This window comes from Humulus lupulus, chromosome 7, assembly GCF_963169125.1.
Source record: "Humulus lupulus chromosome 7, drHumLupu1.1, whole genome shotgun sequence".
In the NCBI taxonomy this organism is placed as follows: domain Eukaryota; kingdom Viridiplantae; phylum Streptophyta; class Magnoliopsida; order Rosales; family Cannabaceae; genus Humulus; species Humulus lupulus.
In genome coordinates, this window is record NC_084799.1 from 5,580,864 (window position 1) to 5,600,732 (window position 19,869).

At 41.9% G+C, this 19,869-nt stretch overlaps 1 protein-coding gene across 1 annotated transcript; it reads right to left on the minus strand.

Moving 5' to 3' along the window:
• Positions 1 to 2,882: 2,882 nt before the first annotated feature.
• On the minus strand, positions 2,883 to 7,535 carry LOC133791271 (NAD(H) kinase 1-like). Its single transcript, XM_062229201.1, has 10 exons — positions 7,509 to 7,535; positions 7,035 to 7,188; positions 6,663 to 6,829; positions 5,221 to 5,334; positions 5,042 to 5,136; positions 4,782 to 4,888; positions 4,625 to 4,698; positions 4,197 to 4,275; positions 3,743 to 4,056; positions 2,883 to 3,288 (listed from the first exon to the last, which is right to left on the minus strand). Exons 1-10 carry the CDS (start codon positions 7,533 to 7,535, stop codon positions 2,974 to 2,976), a joined length of 1,446 nt encoding a protein of 481 aa, XP_062085185.1. The 3' UTR covers positions 2,883 to 2,973.
• Positions 7,536 to 19,869: the final 12,334 nt, after the last annotated feature.

A 19,869-nucleotide genomic window follows, 5' to 3' on the forward strand; every position in this document is an offset into this window, starting at 1 on the left:
AGTGCTTTATTGAAGCAGGTTGGTAAAATGGCTCCTGGTTTTAGTGTCGACTTACCAGAACAGGATTCGGACGAGGACGGTGATGTTGACTAGGGGTGAGCATCGGTCGGTTTGGGCGGTTTTTTCACACAAAAAAATCCAGAATTCGGTTTTCGGTCCGGATTGGTGCAATCCAAAAACCGACCGAACCAAACCAGTTTAAAAAAAAAACCGATCGTCTTGGACCGCGGTTTGGTCGGTTAAACCGACCAAACCGACCAAACCGAATTGATTATATTTTTTTTTTGAAAGTTTTAGTTAAAAAATTAAAAATTTTGGATTGTTGGAATTCATTTTTGTGCATTTTTAAAACATAAATATATAGAACATAATTACATTTACAAATTTTAAAGTTTGAAACATAATTAAAAGTACAAATTTTAAAATTTTTAATAATTAATAATTATATAATATTATATTATTATTTTATTTTGTTCGGTCGGTTTCGGTTTTATTGGTCGGTTCACCCAAAATTTCAAAACCGACCGAACAGTGGCGGTTTGCTCCATCGGCGGTTTTTTCGGTTTTCGGTTTAAACGGTTTTGGTTTTTTCGGTGTTCGGTAGGTCGGTGTACACGGTTTTTTCGGTTTTTCGGATTTTATGCTCAGCTCTAATGCTGACGGGGGCAGGGATGATAAGGCGGGCAGTACTCATTTATAGAACTTTTTTTTTATTTATTTAAAGTTTAATTTATTAGACATTTAATATACTAAATTACTTTTATATTTTCATGTTTGGTGGAGACAATAAATATTAATAGTTGTAATTTTTTTATTTATTTATAAAATTTTAATTTTATTTCTAATTAAATAATATTACTAAAAAATTAAATAATTATTAATATATTAAAATCGAAATTTATTAATTAATATTAATATATTGAAAATAAAATTAGTAATATAATCAAGAAAAATTATTAAAAAAATATGTTTACCGGCACAAAATTACGTCGGCAAAAGTATCAACCCTCACTGCATATATACACCTTTCCCGGCGCAAAAACGCGCCACTAAAAGAGTCATCTTTTGCCGGTGCATTTTTGCACCGCTAAAAGTGTTTTCCACAACAACGCGACAAAAAAATTTGCCAGCGCATCCTTATTTTTCCCAGCGCATTTTTTCGTCGCCAAAATATAACATTGTCGGCGCATTACGTTTTGCGTCAGCAAAAGTGCAATTAGCGACGGGTGTACATTGCGGACCTTTGCCGGCGCAAATTTGCGTCGGCAAAACTCATTTGCGCCGGCAAAAGTGATGTTTTTTGTAGTGTACCATTATTGTGCTGCGTGAGAAAGACGAGAGAAAACGAGAGAGAGAAAGATAAATGAAAAAGTGATTTAAAAAAAATTCAAAAGCAACAAAATTCTGTTTTCAAAATTTCATAAAATTTAATTAAATTCTTTTTAAATAAAAAGTAAAAATAAACTTACCGAACGTGTTTTCACATTTTGTTTTCATATTTTTAATTAATTAATCAGAAAATTGATTAAAAAATAGTTACCGAACATAAAATTAGAAAATTTGGGGTATCAATACAAGTAATGGTATATGAACATATATGAATGTGTTTTGTTCACATGAATACAATTTAATACACTCAAATATTACACGACTTAATTCAAACTCTATAACACAATATCCACATATTCCCTAATTAACATTCATATTGACAAATAATGGGATAATAGCGGCAAAAATATTCAAGTAGATACAAGTCTTGCACTTAAATACTTATTTAAAAATTTTAACGGCAAAACTACTCAAGTAGTTACAATTCTTGCAGTTAAATACTCATGTAAAAATTTTGATAACAAAACTAGTTAAGTAGTGGATTTTCTTGCGCTTAACTATCTCCTATTAAGTCAACTGTTAAAACTAACTCTATGAAACACATTAGAGCTTCCAATTCGCCCAAAAAAATTTTAAAATAATTATAAATATATAAAAATCAAGAAAAAATAAAAAAGTATATTTTGATTATTCCTAAAAGTTTAATTTTTAAAAATAATTAAAAATTCCAAAAAAAAAAAAATTTCCAAAAAATTAACACAAATATTTTTAAAATTAAAAAACATTAATTTAATGAAAAATCTAAATAAAATCATAAAAAAATTCATTTTGAATTTGATTAAAATCTAAATACAATCTAATTTCATGTCGATTAAAAATAAAAAAAATTATGATTTTTATTTAGATTTTTCATTAAATTAATGTTATTTTTTTAGTTTTTAAAATACGTGTTTTAATTTTTTATGAATTTAGAATATGTCATTTATTTTTTTAGGAATCAATTTTAAAATATTTTTAAAAAATGAACAAATTGAAGGCTGCTACATGTTCCAGGATTAGCTTTAACAGTTGGCATAACAACAAAGAGGTAAGTGTAAGAAAATTCCCTACTTAGACCATTTCCAATGTAAAGATGTAAATTTTGTGTCAAATTTAGCACAAAAATAATGCAAATCAAACTCAAAAATGTCAATAATTCATTTAATATTTATTGAAAACATACAAAAATTAATTTTTTTTATTATTTTATATTATCAAAATTATGTACTCCAATAAATTTGTCATTAAAAAAACTAAATAAAAAATATTATATGTTTGATTATTAATTGTCTACTACTAAATTATATTAATTAGTGAAAATATGATAAATAAAAAAAATAACATTTATTGATGTGTTAAATTTTTACCATATTTTTTGAAATACTATTAGAGTCACACTTTTTGTAAAATGTGTTAAATATATCATTTCACCAAAATTTTGGCACTCAATTAAAAATGTTCTTTAAGTAATTTTGCCCTACAAAAATTTACATGAATATTTATTAACTGGTGCAAGAATTGTAATTACTGGAGTCCTTTTTTGACAACATTATTCCAAAAATAATATAAAGATTTTATAGATGAAACTTGAAACTGGAAAAGTAATTACGAATCGAGAGGGCCATCGAAGGACTGCTTCTTCCTCATATTCCATTGGAGACCTTCATGTATGCTGTCAAAGAAGTCAGTAGTTGAGTCTGAGTCACCTAAACATGCTGTGGGAACAGGATATGGAGCCATACTAATCTCAAGTGCATCCCCTAGTTTCAACTTTATCCTGCCCTTCCCATCGAATGATGCCCACGCGTGGCTTCTGCTCTTTAAAGGCACTTCCACGCCTATCTTTACATGCTCCGGCAATATCAGTGGTCGAAACGATAATGAATGAGGACAAATTGGCGTAAACAGTATTCCAGGAACCTGAAAGTGTGGAAAGTGTGGGTATGCTCAATAATTTATAAGAGTGTGAAATACTCCCTTCATCGCCAATTGATTTTGAGATGGAAGCACGGTTCTTACCATTCACCCCACATGAGCCAAAGAAACGATTCAAATCCAAACGCGTCAAAGAAAAGTCCAAAAAGAGTCATTCCAATAAAAAATAACCACAATTTTAAGAGAATGTTAAAGAAAATATCCAACATCGAAAATGTGTTGCTATACTCAACAATTTATAAGAGCATGATTTATTCTCCTCACCACCAACTGTTTTTTAGATGAATCTCCGTACTTTTTACCTTGTACCTAATTTTACTTTTAGATTACTTTCCACGTTATAACACAAGATTAGAAGACTAAACTTTTTGTTTTGGTAGTGGCTGTAAAAGAGATGAAAAAACCGATATAGTATATGTTGAGAGCTTTAAGTACGTACCTGGGGATGAACCACTGAACCTCCAGCAGCCAAAGAATATGCAGTACTCCCAGATGTTGTGGATATAATCAAGCCATCACCTTGGACAGTTGTGAAAGGGGAATCATCACACAAGCAATCTAGATAAGTGAGGTACGATGATTCTCCACGGTCGATTGTAACCTCGTTCAGAACAAGTATGGGATCTTCAATTTTAGCAGGATTATGTCTGATAACACGGCATACCAAACGATGTCGCAGTGTTATTTTAATGGGTCCTTTTATAATGTCATCAAGGTGTTCTTTGTACCCTTTACTTTTCGAAGAAGACGAGTCTTTGACACTTTCTGAAGAAGATGTTAAAGATAACCTTTTTGGGCAGATCACAGAAAAAAGAAACATAATCATTATGAACATTTATGAATTACTGTTACTTGGCATTGGTGGAAAAAACGCAAACACAGTCAAAGGATACCGAAACGGGTCATGAAGCCCAGAGACCCTAAAGAAAATGGGACAACTGGAGGAACTGGTCCTTTGAACATGGATGCCGCCTGCAAATAAATTGTAAAAGGTCATTATTACTACCCAAATTAGATGCTGAGAGACAACATCATAAATGAAATGATAATAACTAAGCAGATTCTCAATTTCACAGGTTCAAAACTTCATTTTGATGAATAAGTTTATGCAATAATCAAGACATAGCACTCAGTAGATTACTCCAAGAATTGAAGAAATCTCTTTTAAAACACAAAGACCAGCTTAATTTGCTGGATTCTGAGCTCTCGGATATTCTTACTCTTCTTTTTACTAATATCAATATTTCCAATTTCATCAAAGGAGCATTTGGCAATAGGAAAAGGAGTCAGGAAAAAGTTTGAAATGTAATGAATCACATACCCACAGGACGGTTCCATCCCCACCTAGAGTTATAACGAAATCAACTTCTTTATGAAGGGGTGTAACTTCACTGTCTGTCAAGAAAAGAGCCAAAAAAATTAACATGCAAGTGAATACAACCGATCCAAGTGAGGATGAAAATCATTTTACACCGCACCATCTTTCCAGGTATGAACAAAGTTGAAGTAAGAAGAATCTTTTAGAAGATAATCTTTCACACGTGGTTCCACATAAATCTTCAACTTTTTACACTCCTTCAACCATCTGCGCTTATGATGAAACGATGATGAATGAGAGTGTAAAATTACACTGACTTTACCAAAAAAATTCCAACATAAATGACTAAGTAAAACACAACCAGAAAATGCGCTTTTGTAAGCAGAAAACTACTAAGGATATCTCAGTATCCAACCACACCTGACCATATGTAAACACACATCTTCCACACGAGTTGAATTTGGTTTTGTAAATATAAGCACAGTCATTGGGTCAGACACCCACGCCAAAGAAATCTGAAATGAAAATTAGTGTGGTGATGGAAGCTTGCACTAACTAAGTGATTCACAATAACATTCGGTGAGACAGCGGAGTAATACCTGTTTACTGCTGCGCTCTGCGGTTGTTATATTCCCGTTTTCAAAAGAGACAATGTCATGCTTGTGTTGTTCACTCTGTTCACCTTCGCTACTCCATGACAGTTTAATAGATGCCTGTTGCAGAAAAATAAGGTTTAAATGGTGTCAGATTTAATATATTGTTGTGTAAATTTATAACTGATTATAAGTATCCCCGAACGTCTTTGAGAACACTGACAATCAGAACCTGTTCAACCATTAGTGTAGTAACTAAGATACTCTACAGTCAACAAGATAAAAGTTAATTAGGCAACACAAAGACCAAAAAACTTCGTCTTCAAAAGATCCCGAAAGAATTCCATGCCAGATATTAGTAGAGTTGCACATCTAGCGGGTTTTTGGGTTTTCGGATTGTTTGGTCAGGTTCGGGTGCACGAAAATGGTAACGAACTCGTGCTATACATTATCGGAGTTGAGGTATTTTCGGGTGGGGTCAGGTTGGGTTTGGTCGGGTTTGAATGGGCTTTGACAGCATTTTTTACAAAATTTCCATATTTTGAGTTCTTTTTTAACTTTTGTCATGTATTTTTACCAAAATAAAATAATTTATAGCAATATGTCAACATTCAAAAGCATAAATATTGGATTGGTTTTTGTTAGACAAGTGATTTATTTCACACAAAAATCTATAAAAACATAATTTTGGATTCCTTTTGGGTTTCTGGTTTAACCCGAACCCGCACACCATCAAAATTTTAAATCCAAACCCGAATGTGTTTGGATTAGGGATGCACATTTTTCCCATGGGGACGGGCCCCCGCGGGGGACCCGCCCCTAATGGGACGGGGAATCCCTGTCTAAATGGGGAATGGGGCAGGAACAGGGATAATTTTCAATCCCCGAATGTTAAATGAGGTGGGAACAGGGATAGCACTCCCCGCCCCGATGGGGCCAGTTTAAATTTTTATATATTTTTTAATATTTTACATGTATTTTATGTCTTTCTTTATGTGTTATTGTAGTATAATAGTAACTTTTTTAATATTTTAAATTTTATTTAGAATAATGTTTAATATTTTAAATAAAAAATATTATGAAATATTTTAATTTACATATAATTTAGAACTTTTATTTTAAATTTTATTTTTTAAATAAATGGGTTTCTTGTAGGGATTCCCCGTCCCAATAGGGGATTCTCCACACCGCCCCCGGCGTGGAATAAGCGAGGATAGGGTAGGGATGGGAATTAAAAATATAAATGGGGACGGGGATGGTGGGAACACTCCCCGCCAATTCCCCGCCCCGTGTGCATCACTAGTTTGGATCAGTTTGAGTGCACCCGAAATTTTTGGATTTTATCTAAAATCGGGTTTTGCGGGCTTGGGTCGGTCAGGTTTTGCCGTTTAAATGTTCGGCCCTAGATCAAACACTAGTGCATGTGTGAAAGAGTACAAGAATGTTACCTTTCTTGTATCTTTAACCGCCTTGGAATTAGAACTAGTTTCTCCATCTTGAAGAACCTCAGGCAATATTCCATTATTTCCACAGCCCTGTTGGAGTCGATCACTAGATTGGCTAGCCAAGTTCTGTATCTTGTTATCATCGCTATGCTGCTCTTTGAGTGACAAGTCTACATCATAATCCAGAAAAATCCATGAGATAATAAGATTTAGTTAGAATCTTCACAGAGTTATCTTTCTTAAAAAGAATTAGAATAGAGGAAATATCTTCTTTATGGAGACCAAAATTCGAACAAGAGTATACCGATACACACAGAAAAACGTCAAGTGATCAAAGTATATTCAGCTCAAGTTATTAAACTATGATATTCTTACTTGTCAAAGCTTCAGGGAACTCTCTATGATTATCATCGGTTCCCGGAACTGGACTCTGTTGAAAAGGCTCCTGTAATGCGTTTTCTGTGTTCAGAAGCGAAATCGAACGGAGAAGACGATTCCCAGGTTGCGAGGATGAAGCTCTCGAATCATCCTGAACAAAGTTTCAACAACATTACATTATAAAGCCGATACAGTTATATCATCAAACACAATAAATGCATGGCTAAATACTCAAATTCTCATACTAACTAATCACTCCAAGTTACTCAATAATATAAACCCCTTTAAAGAACAAATTATATACTCTCATAACACAAAGCTAAAGCAGCCATTAGAAGAGAACTCACACCCTTCATTTTAAGAAATCAAAACTGAACATTAAAGATACAGTACACAAATTTCAGCAACACAAACATATACATACATAGATATATACACATATATGGAGAGGTAGAGAGAGGAGGTGATTACAGTGGAATTGAGCTCGCTGGAAGCCATGGCTGAAATTGAAATTGGTTCACTTTGATTAGTCAGAAGTGTATACCATTTCCAGTAGTAAGATTTTCTTATTTATAGGGAGAGAGATTGGGTAGAGAAAGAAGGTAAATAAAGGTTTGAACATGGAACTAAACTAACCGAAACAACTACCCAATCAAACAACTATTTCTCTTCAGTTATCTGCTGCTTCATCGACCACCTGGTCCTTCACTTCGGTTAGGTCTTCGTTGACTTTTATGACACGTGTCTCTACAAGAGAAGGTGGAGTTGTAGTGGATTGAGTTTTTAATTAATCCATATTCTTGTAGCATCTTTCAAATCTCATTCCCTTGACTTATTATTGTTTTATTTTAATTGTTTTTTTTAAAGAAAGTAACTCAAATCTTTTTCATGTTACACTTTATTACTCTTTTTTTTTACGTTAATAATACTTAAATTTTATATTTTGGTGCAATGTTAGAATTAGACTTGTTTAATATACACGTGGCTCCTTAAATAAACTAATAAAACTGACATTTGGATATTTAACAGCCAATTAAGCTAAGTATTAATCATTGTACTAAAATTTTAATTTAAGTATTATTACGGTCAAAAAAATATTTGAATATTAAAGTGTAATGATTGAAAAAAAATTGGTATTTTCACCTAACTATATATTAAACTAAAAAAGATTAGCCTTTTATAATTTCATTTTTTATAAATATGATCGTATTTTGATCTTAGTTTATAGTTAGTATTTACATGATTTCATATTATACGATTATTTTAATTTGAATTTTTATAATTTCTTAATATGTGTGATTGAATAATCACTGTTGTAATCAAGTTTTATAAATTTTGGATCGAAATTATAAAAAATATATATATTTTTATCGGTTGAAAATTTGTATCTACGAGGTCATCCCATATGAAAGGAGTAAAAATAGAATATTAATAAGTTAGTATCCCATGCATTATTTCTTTTAAAAAATATTTTTTCAAGAAGATCCTTTTCGAACTGAGGTTTGACATATTTAGGTCTATTTTATATATTTGTGAAACCGATACTCACAAAAATAAATAAAAAAGAATAAAACATAGAAAAAGCAATAAACAAAGACTCACTAAAGTACATAATTGTATTTCGTGGACACGAGGGTAATCATTGACAAATAACATATCTCAAAGACCCACTTAGCAAATAAAATAAAAATAATAACAAAAAGACTTTCCTCTAGACAATTTACAAAAACTCATCATTTGCTTTGACTTTTTATGAACCGTTGTTTTGACCAGCCATGAATTTTGGACATACTCGAACATATGTCTTCTTTTACCATCTTATACTAAAACCATGCAATATTATTATAAGTGGCCAAACGAGTAAAGACTTATTCAACATCTTATGTCTCAATTATTATGTATTTTTTTAGGGGAATATACTAAATATGAACCAAAAATGATTAGTTAGTTGAGGGATAGTTAGTGAAATAAAATGATACAAAATTGTTTCCTTAATGGGTTGGTTTTTCATTAATGAATTTATCTTAATTAATATGTATAAATACCCTTTTAAATTAATGATAAATATATTCTTTCTTTCTTATGTCATTCCTTTTTACATCAAATTGCATCATCCATCATCATTGAAATGTCAACTAGCTTTCTTAATGTTGTTATACCTACCATTTTTTAAAAATCATTGTTACGACGTGACAAGCTATTTATCAAATTTTTATTTCTTAATTTTAGGATTACTTGCAATCATGTTGTATGAGAATTGCTATTTTAGATATCTAGAATGCTCATTCCAATGCATTTTTCAATAATATTTCTCCTTAATCGGATTAAGTTCGTGTTGTTTTCATCTCATTTACACTTAATTGGATCGTTCATAAAACTTGTTAACATTGGCATTGTAAAAATTTAGGGGTGATAGAATTTGTGAATTATGGCATTAGCTTTTTTTATCTAAATATATAAATGGCTGTGTGGAATAGTGAATTTAATTCATTATAATTGATATTCTCATTATAAATGGTTAACTTTTATGATATCTGTTGACGCGGTTCTTCGGCAACAGGTAATTAAGAGAAGAAGAGAAAGAGATTAGCACTCAAGGTAGAACCGTCACAGATATGAAATCTTATATAATGAACTAGGTGACTCAAGACACGTTTTTAAGTGGTTCAAAGGTTAAAATCCTTCTACTCCACTAGTCAATATTATTCATCATCTCTGGGTATTTTGTTTACAAAGTATATAGTCCTTCAAAGACTATTTTTTCCAACTCCTATCAACTCCCAGGGTCTCCCTATTTATAGGAGAAGGCACCTGGAAGTTGGTAGGGAGGTCATCCCGTGACCTTACCATTTGTCATATCCACTCTGTGGCATTCATGATTAATTCCTAAACCTGACACATAAGTGTGGTCTAATCAGCATGGAAGGATATAATGGGCCGCACGGCCCAACCCATCTGTGGGTGTCTGACACGCACGTTCCTACTGCGTGTCCGAGAAGTCAAGGGGATATCAGACACGTGATGTCAGATATATGCACGTTTATCTTGCGTGCGTTGATTTCATAAAGGCTCAGAGCTTCCTGGGCTCCTCGTGACACGAACAGCTCGTATTCCGAGCTGTTCTCCCGGCGTGGCCTTCAGAGGCCCCTCTCGAGCTGAGAAGATCCGCCCTGGAAATAGGATCTTCGTCCTGTGGGCACCTCGGACTAAACCTGATTAGTCTGAGGCTCGTCCTGCTAATCAGCCCGTGGGAAAATCAGGGCGTACATCTGCCCCCCAAGCTCCTGCTCGTGGTATATGACGTCATGTATAGGAGACCACAGTAGGGGCTTTTAGACTTCCCCCACAACCCTTCGCATTCCATTCTTCTCGTAGGCGTCTGATACGTGGAGCGTCGTGGGTGGCGACGGTACACTCTACGAGAACCGCACTAAATGGCCTAGCCTACTGACCAGCCGTCGTTTCACATTTCGAGTGGAGGGTCTTCCAAGAGCCTTTTACACGTGATCCTCCCCTTGTATAAAGAGGGGGTGGCTACCCTACACACGGGCCACCCTATCATTCAAAAATTTCTCATATTTCCTTCTCCATTCTCTGACTCTCCGAAGGACGAAACCCTCATCTCTGATGTTTTCATCTTCTCCGTTCACGAAGCCTAAGCGTACGAGTTTCTTCAAAGCCTTTGAAGCCACTGTACCAACGAAGCTCCTACCAGCGCAGCAATCTCCCAGTTTACTTTGAAAGCATGCCACTGTAGCTTAGGTAAAAAAATTTACTGTAGCCACATGCAGGGGTTTTCTGGGTTGTGTGGATATGGAGGGTGACGGCCCTTCTTAGATTAGGGCACGCCTGTTGCAGGAATCGTTTTAGAATATGGGTTTCAAGGTGTTTCTTCAGGGACAATTTCTGGGTAGGACCTTTAGGAATTTTGGGTGCAAAACCGGGTAGCTTAGGGAATACGCTTCAAAAGCGGTTTTGCACGTTTTGCCTATTGAAACTTTCCCCCCAAGGCAAATTTTTACTCTGAGCCCCCTGACACACGAATTCCGAGTAATCTGGGATCTGTTGAGGGCCTAGGCGCGTGTTCATTGAACCGCGTGGTTCTACTCTCCACGGGTTGGGCTTACCCCAGCTCGTGTAATTAACACTTGCTTCATCCTTCTGCTTGGGTCGCCTTTTCTAAAGTGTTTTCTTTTGTTCGATAGGCGACCAGATGGCCCCGAAGAAGAACCTGCCCCAGAAGAACGTGGGAAGCTTGGCCTCCCAACAAGATAAAGGAAAGGCGGTGATGCCCAGCTCGCCGATTCCCCACTTTGGCCCGGCCGTGGAGAAACAGGCCGAGGTGGCCCCTGACGCATTTTTCGAGGCGGAGAGAATCGTCTCGAAGATAACTGAGCAGGCCAAGATCACCAAACTCTTCATCACCCACAACATTCCCTTAGGGAAAGCCTCAGTGATTGCCCGACCTGCCGCAGAGGGCGAGCGGAGCTGCACGCCGCTCGATGAATCGTTCGCGGCCTGGAGCGGTGAACACTTCAAGGCAGGGGCCTTCCTCCCCCTGGACCAGTACTTCGCCGACTTCCTGAATTATGTGGGGTTGGCCCCATTTCAGCTCCCCCCCAACTCCTACCGTCTGCTGGCGGGGTTGAGGTATTTATTTCAAAAGCACGAGTGGGAGGTCCCCACTCCTGCTGATATTCTATACTTCTTTTGCCTCAAAGCCAGCCCGGACCAGCGGGGGCGAGGCGACGGGTTCTATTACTTAACCCGTTTCCCTAATACAGCGGCGGTCATCGAGCTGCCGAGCCACCCGAATGACTTCAAGGACCAGTTTTTCATGTCAACTGGGCTCCGCAACTGCGATCATCATTACTTTAATCGCCCTCGTAAGTGGTCCTTGACCTTAGCCCGCCTTTTAAGGGTTATCTTATTTTAGCTCCCTCCTTATCTCACTTCTGACGTCAACCAATCTTGCAGCCATCTACGCGAGGACCGAGAAATCCGTGACCCTCGGGGGTCAATACGACACACTGGCGAGCCTGCCCCCCAGTGAGAAAGACTACCGCGTGCTCGTGACCGACGAGACGATGGTATTCTGCAAGCTGATTTTCCCAAATCAGACTTTGAATTTGAAGAGGCCCCGGGGGCCGCCCCCAGCTCGCGACAACAGACCGATCGTCGCGGAGGAGATCGCAGACGACGAAGGTGAGGAAGAGAGTGACGAAGTTCCTCTCGTGAGGAGTAGGAAGAGGACCTTGGAGGTCGCCCAGAGGATGGACGAGGAGAGGGTCCAATCCGGAGCAGCCGCGGGTCCCTCCAGCCAAGGTAATCCTTACTTATTTAAGAATGTAGATAGGGCCACTGCAGACCCCCGGCTGGTTAGGTTCAATCCTAGGCAGCTCGTCCATCGCCACCCGAGGAACCCGGACCTGGACACGCTCTTGCTCCATTGTGTTGACCGGCTCGTGCTGGATCACCAAGAGAGTCGGCCTAGGGGTACCGTAGCAGTAGATAACACCTTAGCTTTTAGGTCGATCCTTTTTTAGGAGTATGGGACCAACTTACGCACGTGGCCGGCGCTCCAGAGGGGCATCTATGCTCCGGGGATTAGGCAGTATGTAGAAGAGTCCAGCCCCGAGTCGGAACCGGACCTAGAACCTGCGCCAGTTCGTGAGATAATCGTCTTAGACTCTTCCAGCTCGAGGGGTAGGGCTCCCTTAGTATTCGCTTACTCATTGCCTTTAAACCTTTTGCCTCTATTTCTACATGATTGCTACCTTGTAATAACCATGTTTTTTGTTCTTGGCAGAAGAGATGTCTCAGCCCGGAGGTAATCTGCGGGGAGTGGTCTTCGGCGGGAACCCCCCAGCGGGGCCAAGGTTGAAAAGGCTTCGAGAGTCCAAGGGCTCGGCCGGGACCTCCACCAAATCCCCGGCTAAGGAGAAGGAGAAAGCCCCTCCATCCCAGGTCGCGGGGGTGATCCTTCCTGTTGCCAGGACAGGGCCCATGCCCCCGCCACCCCAACGATCTCCATTAGCCGCCCAGGACGGGGTAATAGAGATCGGGAATCCGGCCGCGGCAGCCCCGGATGTACGTATCCCGGTCGATCCCCAGGATCTGGAGAAGATGCCAGAAGCATTCCGGGGGACGGTGTATGAGTCGGCTAGCTATGCCGTCAGCCACTTCTACAAGCTCAGGGAGAGGGAGCTCCGGGCCATCGAAACAACGAGCCCGGTCCGAGTTATGGAGTCTTCGATGGACATGACCCTAACGGTAAACTGCCCCATTCTTTTAGAGCTTTAACACTCACACGCCGCCTTTTTTCTTCCAGTTAGCTAATTTATCCTTCCTTTCTTGCAGGGCATTGCTGCCGCATACAGAGGCATCGCTAGGACCAAGGCCCAGCTCGAGGGTGTGGAGGCTGAGCGCCAGACCGCCCTCCAGGAGGCTTAGGAGGCGAAAGACGCGCTGGAGGCCTCTAAAGCCGAGCTAGAGAAGATCCGCTCCAAGAACCGAGAGCTTAAAAAATCCCTGGCCGCGTCGCGGACAGATCTCGAGGTAGCGAAGACCGAGGCCCAGGCCGCCATGGAAGCTGAACGGGCCGTCTCGGAGCAGTCCTTGCAAGACCTGTTCTATCATTGCTGGTCCCACAACCCGGATGCGGACTTTTCTTTCATGCCGCAGGACCTCTGGGCGTTTTTGCTGCCGAAGCTCCAAGCCCGCCTAAATAAAGAGGTACCTCCCTCGGAGACTGGAGAGGCCTCTGTCGCAGTGGAGCAGGACGAGACCGCGACCTCCAAAGGGCCAACTGGTGGGGCTTAGGATATTTCTCTTTGGGCATTTTGAACTATTTTATTTTCCGTTGTAATTTTTCATGAGGTGTTTCCACCTTGAGACAATTTGCTCAGCAACTTTAACATATATATTTTTTTTTTTATGCTTTTGGCTACAATTCATCTTTTCATTTTTATGAATTTAGTTCGGGCTAACCGTTATTTATATCCCGGGCTTTTAAAGAAGAGCCACGATCAAAATTAAAGTTAACCCCTAAGTTTCATGACCTGGTTAAAACCAGGAACTTATTTTGAAAACTTAGTTCGCGTCAACTTTTATCCATATCCCGGGCTCTTTAAAGAGGAACCGCGGTCAATAAATTTTAGTTAACTTCTAAGTTTTATGACCTGGTTAAAACCAGGAACTTATTTTGAAAACTTAGTTCGCGTCAACTTTTATCCATATCCCGGGCTCTTTAAAGAAGAACCGCGGTCAATAAATTTTAGTTAACTTCTAAGTTTTATGACCTGGTTAAAACCAGGAACTTATTTTGAAAACTTAGTTCGCGTCAACTTTTATCCATATCCCGGGCTCTTTAAAGAAGAACCGCGGTCAATAAATTTTAGTTAACTTCTAAGTTTTATGACCTGGTTAAAACCAGGATAGGGCTTAGTTTGTGATAACTCTTATCCATGGATAAAAACTAACACCTAAGTCGTTAAGGAGACCTGGTTATATCCAGGTACCATATGCCCCCCAAGTAACTGGGAAAGGGTCTTTCGTGGTTACTTTAAAATCACACTTGCAAATAAAGAGAAACATTTGATTTTTATTTATACACGGAAAGTGACCTTCTAGGCCTTACAAGTGGCTCATTGATAGTATTTCTTTAGGTGGATGGCATTCCATGTCCGCGGGACCGCCCCTCCACCAAGCCGAGCTAACTTATAAGTTCCCTCTTTGATGACTTCGATGACCTGGTATGGTCCTTCCCAGTTTGGTCCCAAAATCCCATCTTTGGGATCTTTCCCGGCCAGGAAAACTCTCCTTAGGACCAAATCGCCGACGCTAAAGGCACATCTTTTTACCTTAGTGTTGAAGTAGCAAGTGATCTTCTGTTGATAATGGGCGAGCTGGAGTTGTGAATCTTCTCGCCTTTCATCCACTAAGTCTAGGGAATGGCATAGGAGCTCGGAGTTCCTGTCTTGGTCGTAGTGCTGGACCCTATGTGACAGAACTTTAACCTCCACAGGGAGGACTGCTTCACTCCCAAAGGTTAGGGAGAAAGGCGTGTGACCCGTGGGAGTCCGATGTGAGGTCCGGTATGCCCACAAGACTTGGGGGAGCTGTTCTGGCCAGATCCCCTTTGCCTCATCTAGCCTTTTCTTGAGGCTCGCCTTCAGAGTTTTGTTGACAGCCTCGACCTGGCCGTTCGCCTGGGGATAGGCCACGGATGAGAAGCTTTTCACAATTCCGTGCCTTTCGCAAAATTCGGTGAACAGATCGCTGTCAAATTGAGTGTCGTTATCGGAGACGATTTTCTTAGGTAGGCCAAATCGACATATGATGCTTTTAACCACGAAGTCTAACACCTTTTTCGATGTTATTGTCGCCAACGGCTCTGCCTCGGCCCACTTGGTGAAGTAGTCAATGGCTACTACGGCGTAACGGACCCCGCCCTTTCCGGTAGGCAGGGCGCCTACTAGATCTATCCCCCAAACGGCAAATGGCCAGGGAGACGAAATCATTTTTAGCTCGACAGGAGGAGCTCGGGCAACCGCAGCGAATCGCTGACACTTGTCGCACCTTTTTACATATGAGATCGAGTCTTTGGACAAAGTCGGCCAGTAATAACCTTGCCTGAGAACCTTAAAAGCCAGGCTTTGCCCCCCAGTGTGGTCTCCACAGAATCCTTCATGAACTTCTTGCAGGATGGCCTTCGCTTCACTTGGAAGAACGCACCGGAGGAGAGGTAGGGAATGCCCACGTCGGTACAACACCCCTTCGACTAGCGTATATCTCGGAGCTTGATAAAGGACCCGCCGTGCGTCGTTGCGCCCTTCGGGTAACTTGCCCTCGACGAGATACTCAATAATGGGAGTCATCCAGGTCGGCCTGATGTCAATCATTTCAATTTCCGCCCGATCCCTGTCTATGCTAGGATTCTCCACGAACTCAACTGGCACCAACCCTAGGGTTTCTGTCTCGCCCGAGGTGGCGAGCTTGGCGAGAGTATCTGCGTTGGCGTTCTGCTCCCGAGGTATCTGTTCGATTGACCCTCGCCCAAACGCAGACAGTTCGGACTTTACTTTTTCCAAATAGGCGGCCATCTTGGGTCCCCGCGCCTGATATTCGCCTAGAACCTGGTTCACCACGAGCTGGGAATCGCTGAAGCATTGGACAGAGCTCGCCTTTAGCTCACTAGCTATCCTAAGTCCAGCCAACAAAGCCTCGTACTCTGCCTCGTTGTTAGATGCCTTGAACCCGAACCTTAGCGCCAAGTGGAATCTATGTCCCTCTGGGGATATCAGAATGATTCCGGCCCCGGAGCCGTTCTCGTTAGATGAGCCATCAACGAAGATCTTCCACGATGAGTGGGGGGAGGCGACCTGAGGTGAGTCTCCTGATGGAATCTCCTGGAATCCCGTGCATTCCGCCACGAAGTCGGCCAAGGCCTGACTTTTTATGGTAGTTCGGGGAGTATAGAAAATCTCGAACTAACTGAGTTCGACAGCCCACTTTAGCAAGCGTCCCGATGCTTCAGGCTTTTGCAAAACCTGTCTTAAAGGCTGATCGGTCATGACGTGTATAGAGTGGGACTGGAAGTATGGCCTGAGCTTTCGCGAGGCCGTGATTAGGCAGAACGCCATTTTCTCCATCATTGGATATCTTGATTCAGCTCCAAGGAGTCTCTTGCTGATGTAATAGACCGGTTTCTAAGCCTGGTCCTCTTCTCGCACCAGAACGGCACTAGCTACGTCCTCAGTGACGACCATGTAGAGGAAAAGAGGTTCTCCTACCTTGGGTTTTGATAGCACAGGCGGTTCAGCCAAATGCGCTTTCAGGTCGAGGAATGCGCTTTCGCACTCCACTGTCCATTCGAATTTCTTGTTTCCCCGGAGCAGGTTGTAGAAGGGTAAACACTTATCGGTCGACTTGGAAACGAACTGGTTCAGTGCTGCCACTCTTCCTGTGAGGCCTTGGACATCTTTCCGCGACCTGGGGGAAGGAAGCTCGAGTAGTGACCTGATCTTGTCGGGGTTTGCCTCGATTCCTCGGGTATTGACTATGAAACCCAAGAATTTCCCCGATGCAACACCGAAAGTGCACTTCTGAGGATTGAGACTCATGCCATATTCACGCAGTATGTTAAAACATTCTTCTAGGTCGGCAACGTGGTTGCTGGCAGTCTTTGACTTGACAAGCATATCATCGACGTACACTTCCATGTTTTTCCCGATCTGGTCCGCGAACATTCTGTTCACTAGCCTTTGGTAGGTAGCTCCGGCATTCTTCAGACCAAACGGCATGACCTTATAACAATAGACATTAGTCGGGGTCATGAAGCTGGTATGCTCCTGGTCTGCCGGATTCATCGCGATCTGATTGTAGCCTGAGTACGCGTCCATGAAGGACATGAGCTCGTGCCCCGCCGTGGCATCCACCAATTGATCGATCCTTGGCAATGGAAAGCAATCCTTGGGGCAGGCTTTATTCAAGTCGGAGAAGTCAATACAGGTCCGCCACTTCCCGTTGGGCTTTGGAACTAGCACGGGATTGGCGACCCAAATTGGAAACTTGGCTTCACGAATAAAGCCACACTTTTTGAGCCGGGCCACCTCTTCTTCGAGGGCCTCGGCTCAAGTTGTTCCCAGACGCCTCTGTTTTTGAGACTTGGCAGGGACGCTTTTATCCAGGTGGAGCGTGTGCATGATGATGCTCGGGCTGATTCCTATCATGTCCTCATGCGACCATGCGAATACGTCTAGGTTTTTCTGCAGAAACGTAGTCAGCTCCGCCTTTCTTTTATCGCAGAGGTTCTTTCCGAGCTTAACCGTCCGTGATGGGTTTTTTTTATCGATGCTCACCTCCTCGAGCTCCTCAATAGCTTGTAGCTCGGACCTGTCCTCGCCTACACGGGGGTCAATATCCTCACTCAGGGCGGGCTTTTCGTCTTCGGAAATCTGAGGTTTTTCAATCTCAGGAGCCGCCTTGGGTCCCTAAGATTCCTCTTCATCCTGAATGGCCATCGTCACCTGCCCGGGTTTAGATTTTCCCTTCATGGAAATGCTGTAGCATTCCCTGGTAGCGAGCTAATCGCCCTTGATAGTACAGACCCCTGTTGAAGTAGGGAACTTCATGGCGAGGTGCCGGATGGAAGTGATAGCCTCGAAGGCTATGAGCGTAGGTCGGCCCAAAATGGCATTGTAGGCAGCGGAGCAGTCAATGACCACGAATTCGAGTAGTTTGGACACTGTTCGGGACTCCTGTCCTAGGGTGATCACCAGCTCGATTGTTCCTATCGCTGCTGATCCTTCTCCTGAAAAACCATATAGCATCATCGAGGTTGCCTTAAGCTCGGCAACAGTCAGACCCATTTTTTCTAAGGTGGATCGGAACAGGAGGTTCACCGAGCTCCCATTGTCCACCAACACTCTCCTTACTTTCCGGTTGGCGAGCTGGACTGCTACGACCAAGGGATCGTTATGAGGGAATTGGGCATGGCCTGCGTCCTCCTCCGTGAAAGTTATCGGTTTTTTCTCTAATCGTTGCTGTTTTGATTGACGCTGTTCCGGGGCGAACTCCGCTCCGTTGTGGGCCTTTAATTCATTCACATACCTCTTATGGGCGCCCCTACTCGTGCTGGCCATGTGTGGTCCTCCAGAGATGGTGGATATCTCTCCCTCGACCACGGGGGGAAGGACGTCCTGATCTGCCTGACGCCCGGGCTGACTGGCTGGGACCTCCGGAACGGGTCGACTTGCCGGGACCCGGTTCCGCGAGTATTGCGCCAATGGACCTGCTCGGATGAGAGTCTCGATTTCATCTTTGAGGTGTCTGCAGTCGTCGGTATTGTGCCCGACGTCGTTATGAAAACAGCAGAATTTGGAAGCGTCTCTCCTTCCCTTAGGGTGCTTCAATGGCTCCGGCCTCTTCCAGGGGACCCGAGTAGTGTTGGCCAGGAAAATATTTTCCCTGGTCTGGGTGAGCTCGGCATAGGTTGTGAACACAGGCTTGAACTTATCCACAGACTTATTCTTCTTCTGGCCGTGCTGGTTGTTTTCACCATGTCCTTTTCTTTTGCTACCACCGGGCTGGTTATTCTGCGCGACGTCGGGAGTCGCCACTACGATCTCCGTCTCCATCCCAACGGTCTTCTCAGGGACCTGGCTAGTCCCGGCGGCCGAAGCTTCAGCTTCTTCCAAGTTTATCCACTCTTGGGCTCTGTTAAGGAATTCGCTAACCGAGCTGACTCCCCTCCTTTGAATATCTTTCCACAGGTCTCTGCCAACTAGGATCCCGGTCCTCATAGCCATTAGTTTGGAGCTATCGTCAGCATCCCTTGCTCGAGCAGCGACATTTGCGAATCTGCTCAAGTAGGCTTTCAACGTCTCACCGGGCTTCTGCCTCACGTTAGCTAAAGAATCGGCCTGGACCCGGGCGGCCTGAGAGGCGCGGAATGCCCTCTTGAAGTCCGCCGAGAAGGTCTTCCAGGAGCTGATTGACTGCCTTTTACTCTGCTTGAACCACTGCCTGGCAGGTCCAATCAGGGTGGAGGGAAAGATCAAGCAACGCAGCTCCGGGCCAATGTTATGGGCCATCATTAGGGTGTTGAACATCCCTAAGTGGTCAGACGGGTCTCCATCCCCGTTGAACTTTGACAGATGGGGCATACGAAAACCAGAAGGGTATGCCGTTGCTGCTATATTGGGGGCGAAGAGTTCCATCTCGTCCCCTGAATCATATTCGTCTTTTTCTTTTTCCGATAGGAGCTTCTTCATCAGCTCCTCCATCTGAGTTAGGCGCTCTAGGGTTTTGTCCTGAGATCCTGGGTTAT

Coding starts and splice junctions, on each gene's coding strand:
- LOC133791271 (XM_062229201.1), bottom strand. CDS start 7,535: ATGGCTTCCAGCGAGCTCAATTCCACT. Junction 4,889..5,041: donor GTGTGTTTACATATGGTCAG/GTGTGGTTGGAT, acceptor TCATAAGCGCAG/ATGGTTGAAGGAGTGTAAAA. Junction 4,276..4,624: donor GGGATGGAACCGTCCTGTGG/GTATGTGATTCA, acceptor ATTTATTTGCAG/GCGGCATCCATGTTCAAAGG.